This window comes from Halichoeres trimaculatus, unplaced genomic scaffold (genome assembly GCF_033239565.1).
Source record: "Halichoeres trimaculatus isolate MK-OKI-2021-1 unplaced genomic scaffold, fHalTri1.1 fHalTri1_scaffold_9, whole genome shotgun sequence".
Taxonomy (NCBI): Eukaryota; Metazoa; Chordata; class Actinopteri; order Labriformes; family Labridae; genus Halichoeres; species Halichoeres trimaculatus.
In genome coordinates, this window is record NW_027437188.1 from 16,372,882 (window position 1) to 16,396,320 (window position 23,439).

A 23,439-nucleotide genomic window follows, 5' to 3' on the forward strand; every position below is an offset into this window, starting at 1 on the left:
TCCATTCACCAGCCTCGCGGCACCTATTCAGTAAGTGATTGACATTCCCCTGCATCTTTCTCTTTCTCTCTCTGTCTTCTTCTTTTGCTCTCCTCCCATTCGCCTCTCTCTTATTACACCCCATTCTTCCTCCTACCTCCCTGTTTCTCAAGAAAATAAACGGTACACAGTAAGTGCGAGCAATCTAAACTTTGAATTCTGCTACTCAGACTCACTGGATGCACAGAACTGAAGTTCATCATCAACCTTTCTTTGAGAAGTCATTGAGGGCGATCCTCATTTACATTGATGCAGAGAGTACACATAAATTCACTAACAGCACAGGTTAAAAAATATGTTATGGCTACCACTAGGGCTGGGTATCGATGAATTACTTTTGCTACCATACAGGTACTTTCACTTTGGTAAAGATTCTTGAATGATCCCTTTTTAATACCAATATTAAAATGTAAGTTCTAACAAAAAAGAAAATTACATTAAGCATTATGGTAAGAACCTTGAATCTCTTTTTTTAGCTGTAGTATTTTCCACTCTGAACAGTTTTCTTATAAAAAATAAACAATTGCTCAAGCAAAAGAACAGATGCAAACAAGTGACAGGTCAGTATATACTGTTCACCTTAAATGTGTTTATAACTGCAAATTGATTTTTTTCTACTGATTTTTTTAATATAAAGTTCAAAATAATCCTCCTTAATCCAGGGTTGGGACCACCAAAAATGACCAGGAGAGATAAGTGTAAGAGTGATTCATTTGCATGCAGACGTTTTCTCAGGCTAAAGCATTCGCCATGGATGCGCCGTCCGCGTGCTTGTGCTCGAGCATTAAGTGTACCGCGCTAAAGCTCACCTCTCTAAAGCGTGCCAAAGCAGAAAAGTGAATCAAGTCTGAGCATGGCACACTTGCGGTCACACTGGACAAACAAACTGGACTTTAGGGTTGAAGCGTGTTTTGGCATGGTATGGATGTCTAGTGTGACCGCACTCTGAGAGGAACTGCGGCATGAGTGAGGAGGACTTGTCTGTCTGAGTGTTTTGGACAAAAGCAGGGTCTTGGCACTTTACTCAGTGCAGCTTGTTGAGAAGCAGCACGTGCTGGGGATCAAGGCATGCTTTTACGTCGATCTCCAAACTCCAGATTGGTCAGGAGTCATCTTTTTGTTTTTCCTTTTTGGTCTTTTTTGACAAAAAAGACACAAGAGGGGTCTGAAAAGTCGCGAAATACATGGACAGAGCTGCTAAGGTGGTAAAAACCTGCATTCCACAACCATGTGTAATGCCTCAGCCAATCACCAGCAGCGTTGTCAGATTTTGATCACGTAATTAACCCTTTTGGCATCAAAACTTGGCACCAAAAAACCAAGAGGTATGTTTTGATACTCAGTCCTACCAAAGCATTTTGGTTTGTGCCATAAAAAGAACCAAAGTTTGTTACCCAGCCCTAGCTACCACAGGAGTGAGTAAAAACAATAAAACAATTTTAAAAAATGAATTGTATTAAGTTAAATAATTTAAAGGTTAGCATAACTGCCATAGTTAGCTGACAATCAAAATCAAATAAAGCAGTCACATTCTGGTAGCCAGCATTCCAAAATAATATATCTATAATGTCCATAAGGGAAAAGAGTGCTCATATTCAGGTTGTATTGCCAAATGTTCTGCAAATTTGTAGCACTGAAGCCAGATCAGTCCTGGCATGAGGAACCAGGAGAACCAGTCTCCGACTGATCATGTTGAAAAGGAACCAGGTTTTAGATGAAGCAGAGAGATGATGTGTGATGGTAGTTTACCGGTGAGTGCTTCATTGTCAAAAAGATACCACTGATTATTGAGTCTCTCTGTAAGAGAAGGCCAACCGACTTTTTTAAATATAGGCAATGACGAGTAAAATAACTCACCGGTAGTAAAGCAAAGTGCAGAAAGATAAACAGCATCCAAGGGTTTCAGCGTGGTTGATGCATGTCTATAAATTACATCACCATGACTGACAAAAAAACAGCTTTAATATTCCTTTTCGAACAGAACATGGAGAACATGAACATGATCTTTTGATGTTATTTCTTGGAATTGCATTGTAGATATCAGATTAATGATACCACAGCTGAGGAACTTCACCTGTTTATAGTGTTGCGTGTAAGCACAGTCTGGCGTCTGGCAAAATGCAGCTTCCTTCCTCTCTCTGTGATAAAAGCTTACGAGTCTAATAGATTCTTGTGTAGAGCTGCTTGTGTAATGAGGTTTTATGCAACGGTTTAACACTATACTGCCTCTCTAGGATTAATGCCGTGGCTGGGGTTCCCGTCACTTAAAAGTTAGCACAACCTACAGGATAATTACTGAATGTGTTCCAAGGAAAACGGTGTAAGATTAATCGACGTTCTTTCCTTGCTGTCAGAATCAAAGTTACTGTGTTGAGGGCTGTTTAATATTTCACCGCTTTAATTAGCTGTGTATTGGTTTCCTCTTTCCTCTAACTTTTGGACAGTGCGTTGTCATCTTTATTTTTCTTTTTTTCCTGTTTGTTCTACATAATGAGCAGCCTCCTCTACTTTGCAGATCAATAAAAGGAGAGAAATTTATTACATGAAGCCTCTGAAGGAATAATTACAACCTTTACGGCTTCTTGTCAATTTGGTAAATGTCAACCCGTTTTTGCTCTCACACATGCATCCCTGCTCACATTTGCTGATGTAAACATCTTCCTTCCTGATCATCGCACTGACTCAGACAACACAGCTCTATTTTCTCCCCCCTCCCAGCGCCGAGAGAGTTGATGGCAGGGCCACCAAGAGGCCAGTTCCTCCCCCGCCAGCGTATGCTTCTTCCTCTCCCTTCCTGTTCGCAGCTCTTTCTCCTCCTTCCCCACCCTTTCTCTCCGCTTCCTTCTGTCCACGGGGCAGGAGTCACGGTGCCACCTCATCCCATTACCCTCACAGTCACCCTCACACCCAGACCCTCGGTGACACCTGCTGAGCCCCCGCTGAGCCACAGACTGCCACCTCCCACCACCTCCACAGGCTCTGACAACTGATTGTGTACGCTGATTGCTGAGCGCCATATTTCACAGGTTCCCCTTTTTCAGTCGTGCTACAGCATGTTCACATTTTCTCCCCTTTCTGTCTCTGGAGACCGTTAGCTGCTGAGTGAGAAGTGTGTCATGCAGGGAGGAGAGGGGGGGACTACAGTCTATTTGTGTGAGCAAGGTGCTGTTTCTCCCAACAAGTGCACCAGAGGAAATGGAAGGAAAGATCTTTTTGATCAGATACTCTCAAAGGAAATCTTTGATTCCGGGAGCTCTCTCCCTCTTTTTTATATCCCACATCAGAATTCAGCGTCTGTGTTTGAAGACAGATTTAACAGTTTCCAAATTTAGGCACTGATCAACATGAATGGGTTGAAGTCTCTTGAGAATTTGAGCATTAAAACCAACTATTATCAAGCATGAAGCGCTTTGTTTGCTGACACTTTTTTAAATCTGACTTCAATCACTGATCCTCAAACAGTTCATCCTCTCCGGTGCGACTCCAGCCAAGAAGACGACTCCCTAAGGATTTCTAGCATAGGATCAGATAACTCATTGCAGTGACGAGGATTGGATCAAGCAAACAATGCATCAAGGCTAAATTAAATCCATATTTTCTCATTTACTCTTCCTATAGAATATTCCTAAAGGAGGGAGGTTGATAATTATGGTAAGGGAACTTATTTCCCCACAGTCTGGCAGTGTTTACATAATGAGTTTGAATTTAAATGACCACATGCAGTGTTTTTAAATATCATTTTCTATCCCAAAAAGCTGTTCAGCATACTGCAGCTATGATATTCTAACAGCATTCATATATTTTCCTAAAAATACATAGAATGTCAACTTTTAAAGGAATGATGCTGCTCAATCATCACTTCTGGGCCTTGACCTGCGTCAGTGTCTGCGCCTGCCTCAACCCTCTCCTCTGCCTGTAAGTTGATGTTTTGGTGGCATCAGGATGTTTCTGGGTGGAGAGTAAGCGTGGTTACCTCTGCCAATGACAACGCTTCAGGTGTGCAAGTGACTTTGTGCGTTGATTAGCGAGTGGAAGAAGCTATCCTGAGCAGCTATGTCACTGGTCATAGCACGGAGAAAGAAAAACACAACCAAAGTAAAACGAAACACTGAACAGATAAAGCTTTTTCTCTAAATATGGTGAACCTTTGCCCGGCTTTCACTCACTTTCGGGCACTTGAAGAGCAACTTGGGACAAAGATTGACAAGATTTGGCTTTCTATTGAGTAGGTATGTGTCAAATACCCGTGATTAGCTTGTGCCAACATGCCAAGCATAGACTGTAATTGAAGTAGTCTCCCCAATGTCACCCATCTGTTTCTGAAACAGATTTTTGAAGTACATAAGACAGCACAGCGATATTGCTCGCTGGTTGCTAGGCACTGCCGTGTTGGCTATGGCTGCATTTTGCAGCAGCTCTCTCTTCTTTGTCCGTTTCTTGTAAGGTCAGTCTCTTTTTCATAATCTTTGTATTTGGAGTGGATCATTACTTTGTATGGCTCATTTGTTGGTCATGGACCAGCTGTTAGCAGCCTGTAGCATGTCAATGCTAGCTGGTGTAAGGCCTGATGTCTTCCCACAAAGTGAAGAGAAGGAGGTGAGGATGACATGCTGGTTCTCAGGTGTGAGCTAAGAAGTGACGACATGGACCTGTCCTTCCATCCATTGTTAATGGGAACGTAAGATCTATCTCTAATAAGATGGACAAGCTAGCTGAACTAACCCAGCAACAGAAGGAATACCAGAGGGCAGAGTAGCATCATGCTATTCACAGACATGGCTAACAGAGCTAACATCAGACAGCAACGCCACATTGGAAGAGCTTCATTTGCTGCAGACAGGATCCAGGAGACAGAGATGGAGCATGACTGAAGAAGCTCAGTCCTGGACCCTGTGGAGGTGGAGGCTGGCTGAACTGGAGAATGATGGACAAGCTGTCATCATCTATTTTCTTATGGACCTTTTTGCACTTTCTATACACTTTCTTACTTTTGTTTTCTTGATTGCTGCTGTGACTTTAGTTTCGTTGTACTTGTCACAATGACGATAAAGTTCTTTTCGATTCGATTCTGTTCTATTCTATTCTATTGGAAGTGACAAGGGCTTCGAGTACAGTGATAGGGTGCCTGTCAGTCATGTGACCTGAGCTGTGCCTCTGAATTGGCGAGCTTGCAAGATTGATATTGTCTGAACTGCCAATTTAGAACACACACACACACACACCCACACACACACACACACACACACACACACACACAAACACACACACACATACACACACACCCCACCACCACCGGTACAGTGTGCTAACAGTGTGTATGTGACTTCCAGTACTTCTGGAGCCAGCCTCAAGCAATCACTCGAGAAACTGTAGATTTTAGCGCTTCTGCATTTTCTCAAGTCTGGTGTGGAGCTCTAGAGTCTCTCCCACATAGAAATGCGATGTTACAGGTGGTTTCTGGACTAGAGAATGTGTTCACATAGTCAAGGTCAGAGGCAGTGGGTGTGTAATCCCACTAGCACTGAGCCAAGGAGGAGGAGCCCAGTATAAATTTGTGTTTACCAACGAGTAATGAAAATTCCTGCAATCCCTAACTTGAAAAAAAGCATAAAAGAGATGAATGACATTAATGAAAGTCACACAGCTGAATCACATACATTCTACACACATTCTTCACATCGAGTCATCTTTAAAAGGTGCAAACAAACAGAAACTGCTTCATTTTATTGGTCACATTGCCCTTGATTTTCCTGTACTAAAGGCAGAAATGCAATAAATGACAGTTTATATAGCTACCATGATAAAAGGGGAAAGTGTTTTCTGGTAGCTCTGCCGGTGTTGTGACACCAGTGTCACATTACTCTTGCCGTATAATCACCAGCGAAGATGCACTGCAGCTTAAAATGTGAATAATAAAGATCCAAAATGGCACACGGCAGCACAGGGAGGGTGTAAATTAGCAGTCTGCAGGGAAGTCAGAGCACTGTCCTTATGTCAAAACTGAGAAAAACACCCTTCATTTGAGTGCATTTTTTACTTTACCCTACACCTGGAGAGATTTTAATAAGCTCCAGGGCTGCAGAGTTTTCCCCACCATTAGAGGAGGCATGAAAATCCTTCAAGGTCGGTGCATACAAATCATCAAGGTTCTTTCTTGTCAGTGCCATTATGGTAAACCAGAGGGAGAAAGAAGAGGAAATGGCAAGAAGCAAAGTAGATTCACAAAAAGGTAATGTTTGCAGACACTGCCGTCGTTGAGTGGGAGATTGTCAAACTTGGGTCGAGCAAATAAATGAACGAAAGAGGAGATGGCAGAGACAGATTGCTCGAAGAATGGGAGGAAAGACAGCATGTGAGGTGGAGGTGTGAATCCCCACTCAAGCTGTAATGAAAATGAGACTGTGGCTCTGCGCCACAGGATTTGCCGGTAATTGGTTTAATGAATGCATTCTGTTGCTTCTGATTGAACACATGCCCTGTCTTTGCTCCTTGAGGAGGCAGACACGTGTTGTTTTTTGTTTCCTCCTGCAGTCTTGCTGTGTTTCTCACGACATCTTCTCGACATAGTGACCTGTCCACTCTCTTTTCCCATACTGGTTTCCTATAGAGAGGAGACGATTAAGTAGGATTTTTGTTGGCCCTTTCCAGCTGATGGACTCTGTGACTTATGGACTTGTTTGTGTTTGTGTGTGCGTGCTCTTTTGCAGATTGGCCTATGGCACTCGGAAGATGGACTGTCCATGGAGAGAAAGCTTCCATCAATCAATGTGACGGACACCCTCTTCAACACCACCCTTACCATCACGACAATATTAGTAAGTCCTACCGTATGCACCGAGGCACGCACTCATCCACAGCCTGATTTTATTAGCTCGACTCCCAGACTGAGCTACATGTGGCTGACATTCTGTGGTTGACAGACAATTACCATATCAAAAGCCCATTTTGTATTTTCAGATCCAAACTGGGTCCTCTTGGGATCAGAGGAAGTGCTGCTGTGCGATTGTTTTGCCCTGAGTACTTCAGATGAGGGTACATCACAGTGTATCAGCAGGAGCTAATAATTCACCATGTCAGCCTTTCTCAGCCTCTGTTGTAAATAAAGATCCTGTGAGGGCTGCTTCTCACCGCCTCCTATGCTACCTGTTACAAAATGAAGCAGCTTCTACACGGGTTCCTCGATCACTGGTTACATCATTTATCTTCAAGGATTTAATCTTGAAAAACATAAGAAAAATCCCCGAGCTGTGTTTTTCCTTTAACCAGCTTCATTTTAAGTGGACATCTACAGTTTTAACAAGTGTACTGAGCGTCTGATTCATGACCTCATTAATCCTGAATAAAATGTGAATAAATTAAATGAAAATGAGTTAATAATTCAAGGCAGTAACAAAAAGAAACAATGTCTGCTTCTGCAAGTCTTTGTTGAACCAGCTGCCTAACAAAGTATGACAAATCAACAAAATATATTGTCTTTATTGGAACAACAATGAGCATCAAACATCTTATTCATATTTAATGAATGAACAGGGGTCTCATTGTGTTCACACTAATTTTGACATTTATTTTAATGACATTTGCTGCAGAATCATTAAAAGCAGTTTGAATGGTCTGCTGCCTTCTCAATCTGTTTTAACAACTTCTGTTTTGCCTTTTGTTCCATTTTTTTGTACTCTTAGCACAATACATCCTCAACGCTGTGTGGCCAAACAATCAGCACTTTCAAACTGTTTTTTCTCTCCGAGAAATTGATTAAGTTGAGCCCAACCCCGCTCATAACAAAACATTAAAGTAGTTGTGCAAAGTACCAAAGTAAACTTCCAAACAATTATTCATTATATGTATAGCACCAATTTATTCAAATGCCTTCTCAAGATTGCACTCTTTGTGTTTTGTTTCGTCTTTTTTTTTGTACAAAGATCAAGCGCAACTACCTACTGCAAACCGTTTGGCTCGTAAAGTTGAACAGAAAAGTTTGCAAAAATTGAGCAATCAATTGAGACTGATAAAACTATAGCTTATTCACCACAGTGCTCAAAGTAATGCATAGTTCGTGTATTAGTTGCAACAGACTGACAAAGGATGTTTATAACAGTCAAGTTAATAAGTCCAGTTCTAGCATTAGGGTGATGATGATGATGATGATGATGATGATGATGATGATGATGATGATGATGATGATGATGGTGATGGTGATGACGATGATGATAATAATGATGATGATAATAATGATGATGTTGATGATGGTGATGATGATGATGATGGTTATGGTGGTGATGATGATAATAATGATGATGATGATGATGATGATGATGATGATGATGATGATGATAATGATAATGATGATAATAATGATGCTGATGATGATGATAATGATGAGGGTGATGATGATGATGATGAGGGTGATGATGATGATGATGATGATGATGATTATTATTATTATTATTGTGGTGTTGATGATGATGATGATGATGATGGTGATGGTGATGATGATGATTATGGTGGTGGTGGTGATTATGATGATGATAATAATTATCACAATGATTATGATGATGATGATGATGAAGTTGATGATAGAATACAATACAATACATTACAGTAGAAATTGAAAACCTGACTTGCACACAATGAAATTAGGGGCGTTGCCCCGTCTGGTGCTACAAAAACAATGAAAATAAACATCAGTATATAAATGACAGTGCAAAAAAATCAAAGAGATAAACATTCTACTTTAGAAAATACAAACAGAATATTTGCCATAGCAATAAATCATATGGACAAAAATATGAAATATTTACACTTGCATTATGTATTGCACATTTGGTGGGAGGGTTGAGGGGACGGCACATCTGTTTATTACCTATGAGAGAATGAACTGCTCACCTGTGCTTTGTTAAGGTGACTGTTTAGAGCGGTGATGGCTCTGGGGAAGAAGCTTTCCAGGAGTCTGTTCTGGTTTTGTGTGAACTGCAGTGCTGGTCTGAGGGCAACAGGTTGAATAAGTTGTGACTGGGATGGGATGTGTTTTTAACAATGTTTGTAGCCCTCTTTAGGTACTGGGTACTGGCAATACTGTCCAGGGAAGGTAGGTAGAAACCAGTGATCTTCTGGGCTGTATTGATCACTCTACAGAGTCCTCCTGTTCACTGCAGTACACCCAGCATACCACACTGCGATACCGCATGTCAGAATGCTTTCCACAGTGGCTTTGTAAAAGTCTACAAGTAGTCTTTTCTCCAGGTTGTTTCTCCTGAGCACCCTCAGGGAAAAGTCTCTGCTGAGCTTTCTTTACCAAATTAGCAAATCACAGAGACAGTAATTGTAAGTCTGATATTAATAGCTGTAGCAGGCACATTGAGTTAGCCATCTGGAGCAATGATCCAGTGGATTTGACTAGACTAGAGGGCTCAGCGATTCCCTAAAAGACACGAAAGACATATGGTCTGTCCTTGTGGTCTTCCAAAATAGAAACTAAAATTGTACACATGGTCTTGTCCTGACATGATAATAGGTTTTTGTCCTGTTGGAGAATTATCACATATAGCATCAACATTTAAGAATTAAAGACTTCAGAACATTATAGTTACTCCTGAAGCTGTTTGACCATGTTAAAAGCACTAAGTTTGAGAACTGTGTCAGTGATTACACCTGTGTGGAGAGAGGCCATCCCTGCACAAAAAGCTAAAGCAGGGTATTTGGTTCTGACCTCCACATGGTACTTTTATACCTTATTACTGAAACCTCAAATGTCATTATACTGCCTTACCACAGTAACCATTGATATATGTTTCTATGGGTTTCAGTCAAATTTAACAGTTTCAAAAGCCATAATCAAGTTTCCCTGGTGATACTTTAGGCTTTGACTAAACTCTGAAAAAAAACACAACAATTGCAAAATGTTTCGATCTATATAAAAATGCTCAGCAACAGAAAATAGTTCACGTCTAGTCTGAGTAGTTGATTGAACTGTCTAAGTTCTGTGTCATTAATTAAGGGTGGGCATTGATAAGATTTTATCGATATCAATGCCCTTATCGATTCAGGTTATCGATTCAAATTTTTATCAATTTTCTTATCAATTCCTTCTTTTTCAAGTGAATAAATATGTAATTGGTTACTAGATCTTAATGCCTCCTGGTGTAAATATAAAGGAATAAGTAAAATTTGCACGCCATGTGACGTTGATGTACAGTTTTGTAATATGTTAATGACTCATGTAGGCCATCTAGTGTCTTGAAGTGGTTATAGTATTATTACAAGTTGTTTGGAACCTTGCGGTAGTTATGAAGCCAACCATGAGCCTAACTTTTCTTCCATTTTCCTGAAAGTATTTTGACTTTTGGAGTTCTCAGCACTGTTTAAAAAGTGCAAGAGTGATGTGCCTCTGTGATGAAAATTGAAATTCTACTCTGAAGCCAAAGTTATAGCGATGTATGATAACCGCTGGCGTATCAATGCAATTTCCCATCACATTAGCATCGAGCTAGCGCTATTTCGTTCATTTTGAGTGTATTGAATAGGAATCTCCTGTGAGAGAGTAATGTAGATTTCTTTGAGTTGTCAGTTTGTCAGCAAGATTTCAAGCTAGAAATCCTTAAACAGGGTTTTCTTGGGAAATGTTATCTAACTGCTAAGCTAAGAAAGCTGCAGCAGACTAGTCACATAAGGTCCTGCAGCTCTGGCATAGTGTAAAGAATCGATAAGACAATCGTTAAGCACAAAGGCTAACGATATTGATGAATTGAGACATTTCTCTTACCCTAGCCCTCCAAATTAAAACTCAGAGTTTACAAAACAAAAAAATGGTCGTGGTAGGTAGCTGAATAAAAACATTTGAAGAAAAGTATTTCATCATAATTCAGTCCACTTAATCCCATGTCAAACTTATGTCATGAGTAAAGAAATGCTGCTCAGACTTTGGACAGTTAATGTTTTCTTTTTTTTCTTTTTTTTTATTGACTGCTTCACTTTTTAATAGTGATAAATTGCTCATCAGCTAATCACTTACCTGTTTTGATGAGTTGAACAGCTGGGTTAGGAATTCTTACCCTCGTGAGAAGAATATAATGTTGTGGACTAACTCTCCTTTTTGTGCACAGCTTTGATATATCTGCCGTTCTGCTGTATACCACCAGATGTGATGAATGGATTTATGTTAGAGCTGCGTAAAAGCATTCAGACTTTCACTCAGCTGCATGTGTTTCACACCTTTCTTCATCCTTCAGCACACACAAACACATGGCCGGGCACACACACAAACCTGTCACTCCTCCTCCTCGCTGATGAATCAGATGATAAGACACAAAGTAGCTTGTAAGCAGAGGCAATTGGCCCATTGCGTTGTTCTGAATGGCTGGCTTATCTGCTTAGGGAGCCCTGGGAATGAGGGAAGGACATATTGCCATATTTTGCCACTGAGCGACTCACTGGCCTCATTGAGACTGATTGGGATTCAGATGGTACGGTTCGTTTCACACAGGAGAGCAGAGGGTGTGAGAGTTGAGAGTGGAGATGAGTGTGTGTTTTCTGTATGTGTGTGTTTGGGATGAGGGGTAGAACAAATGAGACAATGTTTTCACAACAGAAACTGGGTGTGAAAGAAAGAATTGGCCAAGCACAGAGCTTTGATTTTACTTTCAAGATATAGAGTCCACAGACCAAACTTGGGAAGCCACCAAGGAGCAATTTTCAGTGCCTATCACGGCTCATTCATCACGGTGTGATTGCCGTGTCGCTGTTATCTCGCTTGTTGGCGGCAGACGAGCTGCAGCTGAAAGCCTCCATAAGAATTCCTTACCTTTAGTGCCGGCCTGGGAGACTGTGTGTGTCCGTGTGTGCTTGTACCACCACTGCTACCACTTACAGTATTAATGGAGACTCCTCCAAGGATTCGTTTTAGTGTGTGCACTTTGACATCTGCGCCCGTTTTTGATTTTTTTCCAGTGCAGTTTCATTACACCTACATATAGCCATCACCCTCAGAAGGCAATTTCATGAACAGCCCCTGGACAGAAAAAAGGAAAAAAAACACAGCCACACAATTGATTATCACTTTGCAGCTGAGCCAAAAGCCATGCATGTATCATTGATTAAGTTTGTTACAGGCGCTGTTTAGGTCTCAGTGAAATTATATCTTTATATCCTCAGTAGCTGCTCAGATGTGATGAAAGAAAAGGCAGTTTTTATCCCAGAGATAAAATTCTGCTGCACAGCGTGTGGTTGTATGGTTCCTATCCATTCTGACATGCAGCAGCTCGTCAAGCAGTGGAGTCCTCTCTTTTCATTTCTATGGTGTATTTTTAGCTCTCGCTACACCAAAGTGGTTTGCATTGGGATTGTGAAACCACTGGATTTTTAGAGATACAAGTTATCCTCTTACCAAGTGGATTTTGTCATAAAAGGGCATCTGATCAGATTTTGTGGAAGCCTTTCTCCTCAGTTTGAGATGAAGTGTCTTTATGACCTTGGCTAATTTTGACTCTTTGTCTGAAGAAGCTAGTGATGTTGTTGTGTATCTATATATCTGTGTAATTTCTCTTAAAGGAGATGTGAAAAAAGTCTCACTTCTAGATAAATGCCTGATTGTAATCCACACTTTAAAATGAGATTATCAGCACCAATATTACAGGTCACAGGTTTTTTCAAAATGCTACCTCTTACGGTCGAGCAGGTCTGAGTCTTTATGACAACACTATGCTGGCTGATTAAGCTTAGCAGTGAGAAGAGAGTTCTGTGTTTTTTCTCCGCTGAAAACAACTACTCGTGTTAATTATGTTGTAATGATGAACACAGGAGCCTAACTGTCAGACAGAAAAAGGACAGAAGAGCAGAAGAAAGCTTTGCAGGAGAGTGACAGTGCACAAGCTAAAGGCTAAAACACAGGAAAAGCTGTGTGATAATGTTCATTCCTACCCACATGCAGCAGTTATTCTACAGTGGTCTGTTCAAGCTTGAGAGTCTATCAATAAAATGAAGAGTGAGGTTATGTTAGCTCTGCTTGATAGATGACTGTTGGACATAACCAAGATTCACTAAGATCACACATTATCAATATGTGTGTCAGAGCGACTCCGTCACCGCAGCAGACGGCGCACACACACACAGACGCACTCACATATTCACTCATTCTGTATGATCCTACATAGACAGGCCACATAAAACTTAATTTTACTCTTGCTTGTTGTCACATTTCAAAGCATAGTGCTACATAACTGTATTGTTACTGTAAATACCTTATCTCAGCGTGTTGTATCCAGTAGAAAATTGTCTTAAACAAAGGAAACTTGTTTCTTCAGATCTCCATTTAACATAAAACAAACAGTCCATGGTTAAAAGTCACGTCTTCACGACAGTGTGCGTAAAACTCTGGGCCAGAAGGTGAGCGCTTCAGTCCAATTAAAGCAGATCCTCCTTGTAGCACCTTTAAGTAGTATCAAGAAAACCTTCAACTAGACTTGCAAGTAAATATAGCTGGCTACCAGCAGCCAAAACAAAACAGAGCAAGAGCATCAATAAACTCAATAAACTGAGTTTAAACAGGCGGTGATGCAGATGTTCAGGGCGTCAAACAGCTAACACCATCCAATTAAAGAAAATCTCCCACGCTTTATCTTTTTATTTAAATTTTTGCTTTTTAACATGCATAGTCTTTCCACCTTCAAACATCACCATTTCAAATAAAACTAGATGTAAAACAGTGACTACAAAGCTAAGAAAAAAGCACTAACATGAGGACAAAGCCATCAACATCACATGCATTGATATTACAGTCACCGTGCCTTTACTTAGTTGTTTCCTGTGTCTTTATGTAAATAAATCAGTTTATTTTGCCCCTAGCTTCTCATTAAACAGCATTGGCGATTGTGCATCACTCATTTAATTACACTCAGAAACACCACTTGTGCTCAATGCTCACAAAATCCAGCACCCCTTCCTATTCCTTGTTTCTAAAACAAAATCAAATGAGGCAGTGCTGCACCTGTGGGGACATATCTCGTTGGTGTTAGCCTGCTGCCATTGTTAGAGAATCAAACACTCTCAATATTTAAACCCTCTCCTGAGACCCTCTCCCAAGAGCCATTTTTCCTCTTAATGCCTGAGACCTGCTCTCAGTCCCTCCTGTTTGAGCCATCTCCATCTCCGTCAGCTGCTGCAGCTCTCGTGGTCATTCTCCCAGACGGCCCTCGTGTCGCAGAGTGCTCTCACATCCACTCTCATACACATGGGTTAGGATTTAATAGAGCTTGTATCACGGACTGATAAAAGCAGACAGAGAGACAGATTTGTTGGCACAAGGGCTCAGTGAAATTTGCACACAGACAAGAGATCTGTCCCCATTTCAAAGTTTGTGTGTGCTTTTCCTCGCTCTCTGTGTTCATCTCATTTGTACTTCTGTTTTTTGTCGTTTATGCGCCGCCAACACCAAGCACAAGGCTGTTTGTTGAATTTTGCAGTGTAAAAAATTAACATGACCTGACCCCTTTTTCTCATGCCACAGTTTTTCTGAGTAATGTCAGAGCTTTTGTGGCTCTCCTTCAAAGAGGACTACAGAATCCCGTTGAGAGATCCATATCGCGGCTGCCAATTTCTGGAGAGCAAGGTTTTTTAAGCATAAGAACAGTAGAACAAAGTAAGGAGGGCTGTGTGAACTCATCTTTAACACCCCGAGGTTTTAAAGGAGGAACTTCTCTGTGGCGTGTGTGAACATTACCCACCAGTGCACCTGGCACTCTGCATATTGTATATGTATGTGTGCACCTTTACTTTCTAGTGAATGTTTAAGATTTTTTTTGCACTTTCTTCAAAAGTTATCTGTCTGTAACCAGGCTCCTTCTGGCCTGGGAATAAGAGTCTGCGTTTCTTCATAGCTTCTAACTCATAGCTTTAGTGCTGTTTTGCTGCTCTGTGCAAAAGAAGGTAGATGGAATTTCCTTGAGATTTTTCCCTCATTGAAGACGGCTCTTTCATACTCCCATATAGTCTCTTCAAACCTTTTTATATTTATTTTTTTGTGATTTTGTTCTCATCTCCTCAAAGGCTTCAAGTGAAAGTGGTTCTGTCACTGATCTTTTATGGGTGTTTGGTGGAAGTTTTGGGATGAGCATGAACTGGAGCTCAGAGAAGGAGACAAATTGAAACCGGGGATAAATTACAAACAAAAGAAAACAGACGTGAAGAGGAACAGCTTCTTTTTTATTTGATAACAGTCAGACAGCCACTGTTTATTGATTGCTGTTGGGTTTTTACTGCTGTGATTGATGGGCTTTAGCCAGGTCTGATTTTATCAGCCTGTACTTAACCCGGTCAACGCAGAGAGACTGAGAGAATACAAGAACAAAGCAGGGCTTTATTGCTTTAGAATGGGAGATGGAGCCTCTTAATGATGGTGGGCCATGTTGAAGAAACAGTTCGCTGTCAGCCAGAAACTCAAACATGAATCATGTTTTTAGGGATGGGTGAGTACCCGTGTCGGGTATTGGGTCAATGCCAGCCTTATTTCAAGGTGTCGATACTTTTAAATGGTGCCGATACCAGTAGCTAATACTCAAGGCCAACAAATCTCACATTGAGTAAGTCCCCCTCACCAGTAGTTGGCGCTACAATGCCGCAGTTTGGCACAATGGCAAATGTGTGTCAAGTCCTGTTCAGACCATAGTCTGTAAAAAAAAAAAAGAAAATGGACATCATCTTTGCTTGGCTTGAAGTGAGGTTGCCACAAAAACCGCTCCCCCTGGTGGCTGGCTGCAGTATAGGTCAAAACATCTGTCTCCCCCGCCATTCCAGATGGGCTGTGGTCAAACTTTAAAAAATTGATACACCTCGTAGAAATGTTTCTATCATTTTGAGAAACATCTCTATGGAGTGCCTTGTACTCAGGTCCTCTTTTTCTGAAAAGTTTAGTTTTTATTAGTTATAAGAGGTTAAAAATTAGGCTGTACGACAGGGAATACCATTTTTGCCATTCTTGTGTGTTTTTTTCAGGAATTGTACAATATGTCGGGAGGGAGAGCAGAGAAGAGATTAGACTCTTGAAAGAAATAAAATGATTATTGCTTTTATCACCTGGCTCCACTCAGATTCTCTCAGAGTCCCTCAAAGCCTCTACTGCGCAGACTCTGACTGCACATAGAGAGTTGTGTTTGTTTAGTTATGGACTTAATGGCAGAGTGATTGTGCTGTCTTTGTTTAAGATGATCTGTCACTGTTAATTGAAATGTTTGGTATCAAATGTACTGGTGGTATCAGAACTCAGTATAGGAGAGTACTCGAGGGAGTGCTCGTACTGGTATTGGTCTGAAAAAAGTGGAATCAAACATCACACTGTTTGTCTAATTTGGTATGGTACTGTGTTTGTCATTGGCTGTTTGGGCCGTTTATGGGGCTCAACCAGGTTTGTGTGTCTTCTTTTCTTCCGTTACTCCTCAGTTCACACTCACATTATGCATAAAATGTCCACAAAAGCCTTACTCCGTAATAAAAATGTTACAGCAACTGGAAGCAAAATAAAAGCTTCAGACTCGGTCTGGCAGTTCTGCAAGTTGCTGCTTGAACAGCTTCGGCAGGCTGTGAGCTGTGAAATTAGCATTTAAATGTGCCTCAAGCCTGCCGAAACATAGATGCCACATAAGGTGACATGTGCGACTGTTTCAGGGAGTTAATGAATAGACCACACATATGTGGGTTTTATTATTTATTTTATTAGTCTGTCCTATTTCAGTATTTTATGCTTCCCCGTGCCTGTAACTGGAACTCGACTCCAAGCACAGGCTGTCATCCTGAAGATGCAAATCTAAACCAGTTGTTTAGGAATATGTGGCTCTGGTTTCTTCAAATAAGATAAGTCAGTACCTCAAAGGCTTTGCCACTCTAGTTTTCAGCACTAACAGGAGCAAACTGAATCTGAGGTTATTTTCATCCTTGTCTCTTACTATTACGATTCATACAGTACTAAGTAAACTTTTGAAACTCACTTTCTGCTTAAATAATTGCAGCGTGACTCAACTTAAAATAATTTAGGATTATTCAAGCGTCCACAACCACAACAGTGGTGCCAGTTTTACTGTGACCCTCCCTCTGCACCACCCATCCCAGTGAAGTTATTCCTCCAACCTGCATGTAGTCTGAGTGCAGCGTGGCTCCTACTTCACTCTGGAAATTGCTGCTTATAAACAGAATGGAGGCACCAATTACAGTTTCCCGCACAACATAATTAGAAAAACAAATTACTATTGTAGAAATGTAATTTCTTGGAGGAAGGTTTGGGATTTGGTGCAGTTGTGAGTATTTACAGCAGCAGGGGGCTGTAAATGCAATCAAACCAAAATAAACTACAGTGTGCAGGTTCTGGAGAAAAAGTATTATTAAGAGCAGCGGTTCACTGATGGATTTGTTTTATTTTTGATAATCACAGATCCCTAAAGGACAGGGAGAAACAAAGCACAAGGCTGCACTGTAGGTAGTTAGTATTTCAAAGTTATTCTTTTATGGAATACACAAATACAGCTAGTTAGCTTCAGGTTACTGTAACAAAGTATTGACATCCACCTTATTCTTGTTGCCATACAGCATGTCTGTTTAATCCAATTTCAAGTCTGCTTAGATAAATCAAAACCATATTCAGATTGTCGCTGCAGAGTGACGCAGACAGAGTCAATCAGTAGTCGTTCTATTCTCTCTTATCGCAGCAGAACAGAGCGCTGCGGGCTCTACTGTCCACTGATGCAGAGAAACAGATGCAAAGTCTCTCAATCCAGTGTCAAAGTGATCTGAACCCCATCCCTATGCAGATACAGGTGAACCAAGCAGTTGCTATGACAACAGGGCAAGTCAAAGTAACAGTCCCGACGTGCACGGAGCGCTTGAAATCTTTCCAATTTCCGTGCAACTACTGTTATTGTTGCTTTGACAGTGTGGAAAAATGAATCGGCAGTCAAACAGCTAAAAAAAAAATAAGTGTTTCCAGCTGTGGCAATGACAAAACAATTTCACTTCTATTTCTGTCCTTAAAATACAGCAGAACAACACCACCGAGTACGCCTTCCCCTCCTAAAGCTGTCACAGTGGCTTTGAATGGCTTATGCTCATGACTCTTGGGTGAATCTTCCTCGCTGTAGGCGTTTATGTTTACACAAGTTGTCGACATTCTTTTCAAAACCCTCATGGTTAAACAACACTGAGCTCGTAATTTTTTTTAAGCATTGCAAAAACTTGTATTGTCAGATAAAAGGAAGCGCTAAACTTCTATCCACATCATCTCATAAAAGAGCACTTTATTTTCCTTTTTTTATTAGAAGATGATGGAGAGTGAGACCTGAGTTATCTGTTTTATCAGATGCTGTGTTGCCAAAGTAAGTTACTTTTAGCTGGAGTGCAAGGTGGAGTGGCAGCAAAGTGCTATGCAACGTCTTTTTTTTTTTTTTTTTTTTTTTTTTGATGTAGTGCAGCCTGAGCCCACCAAGCTTGACAGTGCATTACTGAAGAATAGCACAATGAGTGCCTCCAAAATACATCACTTTGGAGGGCTTTAAATCTTCCCACTACATCAACGAGATGACAAAAGCAGACATAAATAAACAGACAGCCCGGCTGAGAGCTGGATCTCTAAAGGACAGGTAGTAAATACAAGTGTGTTTGGGTGTGTGACTGTTTTTGTGTGAGAGCAGTAAACTTCCTTTGTTTTTATCCACTTTTTCAGCTGGATGCAGCAGATTAGCACGCACCTGTCTGCTCCAGGCTTTAGTACCTGGCTGTGTTTCAAATCCACAAATCTTACTTTTCACTGAAGGCAGTAAAACTGATGTGGACTCTGACCTCCAAAGGACAAATGGGCTGCTTGCACTGTCCTGCCATGCTGTTAAATGTTTAGTTAGCTTCTGCTAAGCAATCACATTAAACATTTAAGATGAACTCAAGCTATTTAGTCGTGGCGTCGCATATAAAACAGTTTTTTTTAAGAATCCTGCTAAAATGGAGCAGTTGAGTCCTTTGTTTCCTTAAACTAAGCTTCATGGTGAAGCCAAGTCTTCCCATTTATGAGGCATACTTTTCCCATTAAGCGTATCTCTAGCATTTTTTTTCTCAACCCTCTGAATTGAAACCACAGTAGAAGATGGAGTTTTGTAACTCTGGATAATTCTGACTCTTAGTCATAAAAAATATTGTGATGTTGCGGTGTATATATCTGTTTATTTTCTGTTAAAGGGGCTGTGAGGAGTTTCTAAGTGATCTTGAAGAAGTTGCACTTAGCACTGAGCTTCCTGATTGGGTCAAGCGAGACCAGTTTGATTTACCGCACGTCTAGGTCTCTATGACAACACCACGCTGGCTGATGAAGTTTATAAGTGAGAAGAGAGAGCTGTGTTTTTCTCTGCTGAAAATAATTTCTGTGCTTAATTTTTTATTAATGGTCGACGCAGGAGTAGAGCTGCACGATATGGCCTAAAACCTCTCTCTTGATATTTTTAATTAATATCACAGTTCACAATATATACATAGAAATTCTGAGACTCTTTAAAACAACACCAGTATAACCATTCAAGCAGACTCTTCAGCTGGAATTCAGTTATGTAAGCAACTTTATTTCCTCCTCTCTGATATACAAAAACACACGTTTGCTGGAGAGGTTTCTGGGTGGGCAGGGGAGTGTGCTGCTTGCTGTAACAGGAGTAGGAGCAAAAACTGAAGGAGGTGAAACTCAAAAGAGATTACATACCGACGTCTTAAAACATTTACGTGACAATTTGTGATTGATGGTCGGTATAAAGTCATTTCATACATCTCATGTGCAACAACCTGCGATATATCGAACGTATTCAATGTATCCCCCACTCTACACTGGAGCATAATTGTCAGACAGAAGAGCAGAAGAAAGCTCAACAGGAGAGTGATACAGCCCAAGCTAAAGGCTAACACAGGAGCTGAACTGTCTGTGATAATATTCCTTCCAACTCACAGTCAGCAGTTATTCTGCAGTGGTCTGTTCAAACTTGAGAGTCTGTCAATAAAATGAAGAGTGAGGTTACGTTAACTCTGCTTAGTAGATGACTGCAGGACATGACCAGGATTTACCTACTCAAGCCGTCACAGACATGTCTAATAACAGTAAATATAGATGGCCACTAAACTATGGTACAAACTTACGTTTGCTTGTTGTCATGTTTCTAACCTAAGTGCAACATAAATGTTGATAAATACCTAACCTCTTTGCATTGTATCCAGTAAAAAGTTGCCTTAAACAATTTGCTTCGGTCTGTTTCCTATTTCATTCCAAAAAAACACACGTCTTGTTAAAAGTCAAGTCTGCACGACAGTGTCACGACTCCGGGCTGATGCAGTCCATTTAAAACAGATCCTCCTCACAGCATCTTTAAAAATTCATTTATTCCGAAAAAAAACAGTACGTGGGATGTTGGTTTCATCTCTTTGTTTTCATCTTTCACTGAGTTGAACCCAGTTCAATGCAAACCACGTGTTTTTTTTTTAGGAGAATCCATACGTGATGCTGCGGCCGAACCACCAAGAACTGGAGGGAAATGACCGCTATGAAGGCTTCTGTGTGGACATGCTGAAGGAGCTGGCAGATATTCTCAAGTTCAAGTATCGCATCCGGCTGGTGGGGGACGGAGTGTACGGCGTTCCCGGGGCCAATGGAACATGGACTGGCATGGTCGGGGAGCTCATCTCAAGGGTTTGTAGTCTTTAAATAAATACTATGACTGATTAATTTAGTTTTAAACATCCAGCTCCCATTTCCACGCTGGCATTTAGCCTTCAAACACATTACACACCTATGGTCAAGAGGCTTTCTGTGTCACTTCTTTTACCATTTGACAGTTGGCATTTCCAGCTTAAGTAGTATGTTTTCTAAAGCAGTCAGAGTAAGCTGGTGGCTTATTTTCTGTTAGCTTGTTGTCTTGTGCTTTGTGAACTGACCTTAACACACTTTCCTCCAGAATTGGTGTATGCTGTTGCTGATAAATCTCTAAGTGAGGACTCTTCCTTTCAGCTCTGTGGTATGTCGCCGTTAACAGCAGATAAGGTTGCATAAGTGAGCTGAGGGGAAAGAAGTGGAAAAGGCATAAAGCCAGGGGTGATGAAGGCGAAAAAGAAGAATGAAGTCGAGAGGGCTTGAGTAGATCTTAGGAGGTGATCTGTCTTAATTCCGTGGGCTAATGAAGGGCAAAGTCATTAAGTATGTAAAGCAAGGAGTGCCTGTTCTTGTTATTGTCACAGTCTGCCACCGTCCCCGTCCCCTATAAGACGCCTGTGGAAGACTGACCTTCACGAGCGTTGTGGTTGAAGTCGTCACGTGTCTCCGTCAGCAGCTTAGGCAGTGGAGTGGCGAGGTGGGGGGGAAGACAAGAAGTTGAGACGTGCTCGAGAGGGATTTGCCATGGGATGGGGGACATCTGAGGTATATCCCACAGTGGACAGAAAGGCTCGCGCTTGTTTGGCTAAAAGCTTAGAAAGGAATGGGAAAGACAAACAGCAGAGTTGAAGATTGTAAAGGGCAAACAGCGGAAAAAGAACGGTTTAAAGTCATATGCACTTTGTATGAGCAAAGGACACCCTGAGGTTACTCTGGACAGCAGACACCTGTGTCACTGCCTGCACCAGCTTGACGGTCCACTTTACCTCACTGTTTTAGGATGATTAGTTTGACAGGAGTCAGACAGCCGGACTAATATTGAGACATGCCAGGAAGAATCCAGACCAAAGTCTAAGTACAGCACAGTGTGTCCTGTTTCCTAATCCACAGTTAGAGAACAGAGTCATATTATGTTATGATTTAATAGATGTGGAAACAAGTGTGATGCAATATTAAGCAGCCAACATTACAAGTCTTTTATTTTCTCTGTTATACTAGAAGGCATAACAGCCGGCAGGCAGGCAGAGAAATCCAGTAATCAGTATTAATATTCTATCCTAACATAAATATTTCAGTGGCTGTTCGAAGAACGTGTGTGTTCATTTTCAAAGGATCAGTGACTTTCTTTGTCGAAATTGCCTCGATGGCTGTTCCAGGCGCATGGCTTCCTTCCGGCAACTAAATGCAGGCTTCACACTTTCAAACAGCAGAGAGAAGAAAAAAACGAGGAGGCGATGAATGACAGAGGGTCAAAGCCTGCAGGCAGAGGATGGGGCAACATGAGACATTAAACTTCAGTGTGGTGTGTGTAGGTTGGGGCGAGGTGAAAGAGGTGGAAATGTTCAGCGTAACACGCTAATTGAAGCACACGCACAGCAGGACTGGGGCTTTTAGGTGACGCTCTGAATGTCTTCTGGTGGCGTGTTGAACCTACTCTAAAAAGGTTGACAAAATTATGGAAAACAACCTCAATTTTCACATCACGTCAGAACAGATTTAGGAAAAGTAGCTCTTTTTGCGTATGCCAGACGCCCCCCCCCTCTCTCTCTGCCTGTCTCTCTTTCCTGGAGTAGTGTGTTGTGAGTGACATCTGCAGTGCTGCTGCAGAGCTCTTTCTCCTCTCTTCCTCTCATCCTCCCTTTCCTCCCCGTCTCCCCAATCCTCTTAGTTCTCCTGCGGCGGACAAAGAGCAATGCGTTTCTGCTTTCACTCTTTGCTCCTCGGGGAGATGAAAAATCCCTTGCAGTTGCACTTTACTGGCCTGTATTATTAGCAGGGAGCTATCCAGTGTTCAGCATATACTGACCATTTCTACGTGTCTATCTGCTGCTTTGTCAAGTGATTTGTCTTGACAGGGTTCCCGTGACCAGGCACAATAGTTACCCTGAGCTGTGTTGTGCCCTCCACACACTCACACACACACACACATTAACACACACACATAGTGCCAGTGCTGGATTATCCTCTCTACAGATAGTGCTATTGGCGAACAAAGAGGCTATGGGACACAAAAGGATATTATTAGAGAATTAGTATCCAATAGCCTATTTCTTATGTCATCCTCATCTAAGCGCTTCAATTATCCGTAATGTCATGAACTTATTTTACTTCCTGACAGTTATATTTGGTATTCCTTTGGGAATACATGTGTTTTTTCTGTGTGTTTACATTGTGTGTGTTTTGTCTTCCTCTGTGTTTCAGAAAGCTGACCTAGCAGTAGCCGGCCTCACCATCACAGCAGAGCGTGAAAAGGTCATAGACTTCTCCAAGCCCTTCATGACCCTCGGCATCAGCATCATGTACCGCGTCCACCTGGTGAGTTGCCTTCAACAAGCTCACTCTTTCTTAGTCTGATCGATCGGCCTCTAGTGCGCAGCTTGCGAACACATCATGGTGGGTTGTCGGTTTCCTCTAATGGCAGGGGAAGAGCAGCTCTCACACCGTCTCCTCTACCTCTCAGCAGCTCTCCTCTCCCCCCTGCGTCTCTGTGTTTTTAAGGCTCCTCGTGCTTTTCCTCCTCCAGCCTGAAGTCT

At 41.5% G+C, this 23,439-nt stretch overlaps 1 protein-coding gene across 4 annotated transcripts in view; it reads left to right on the forward strand.

The window, feature by feature from the left end:
• The window catches only part of grik4 (glutamate receptor, ionotropic, kainate 4), a 348,334-nt gene that overhangs the window by 301,703 nt on the left and 23,192 nt on the right, over window positions 1–23,439 (forward strand). For all 4 annotated transcript variants that reach the window (XM_074678961.1, XM_074678963.1, XM_074678964.1 and 1 more), the window contains exons 12-14: window positions 6,747–6,854; window positions 20,522–20,725; window positions 23,108–23,221. In XM_074678961.1, the coding sequence (XP_074535062.1) occupies window positions 6,747–6,854; window positions 20,522–20,725; window positions 23,108–23,221 (426 nt within the window). The remainder of the gene's footprint in view (window positions 1–6,746; window positions 6,855–20,521; window positions 20,726–23,107; window positions 23,222–23,439) is intronic.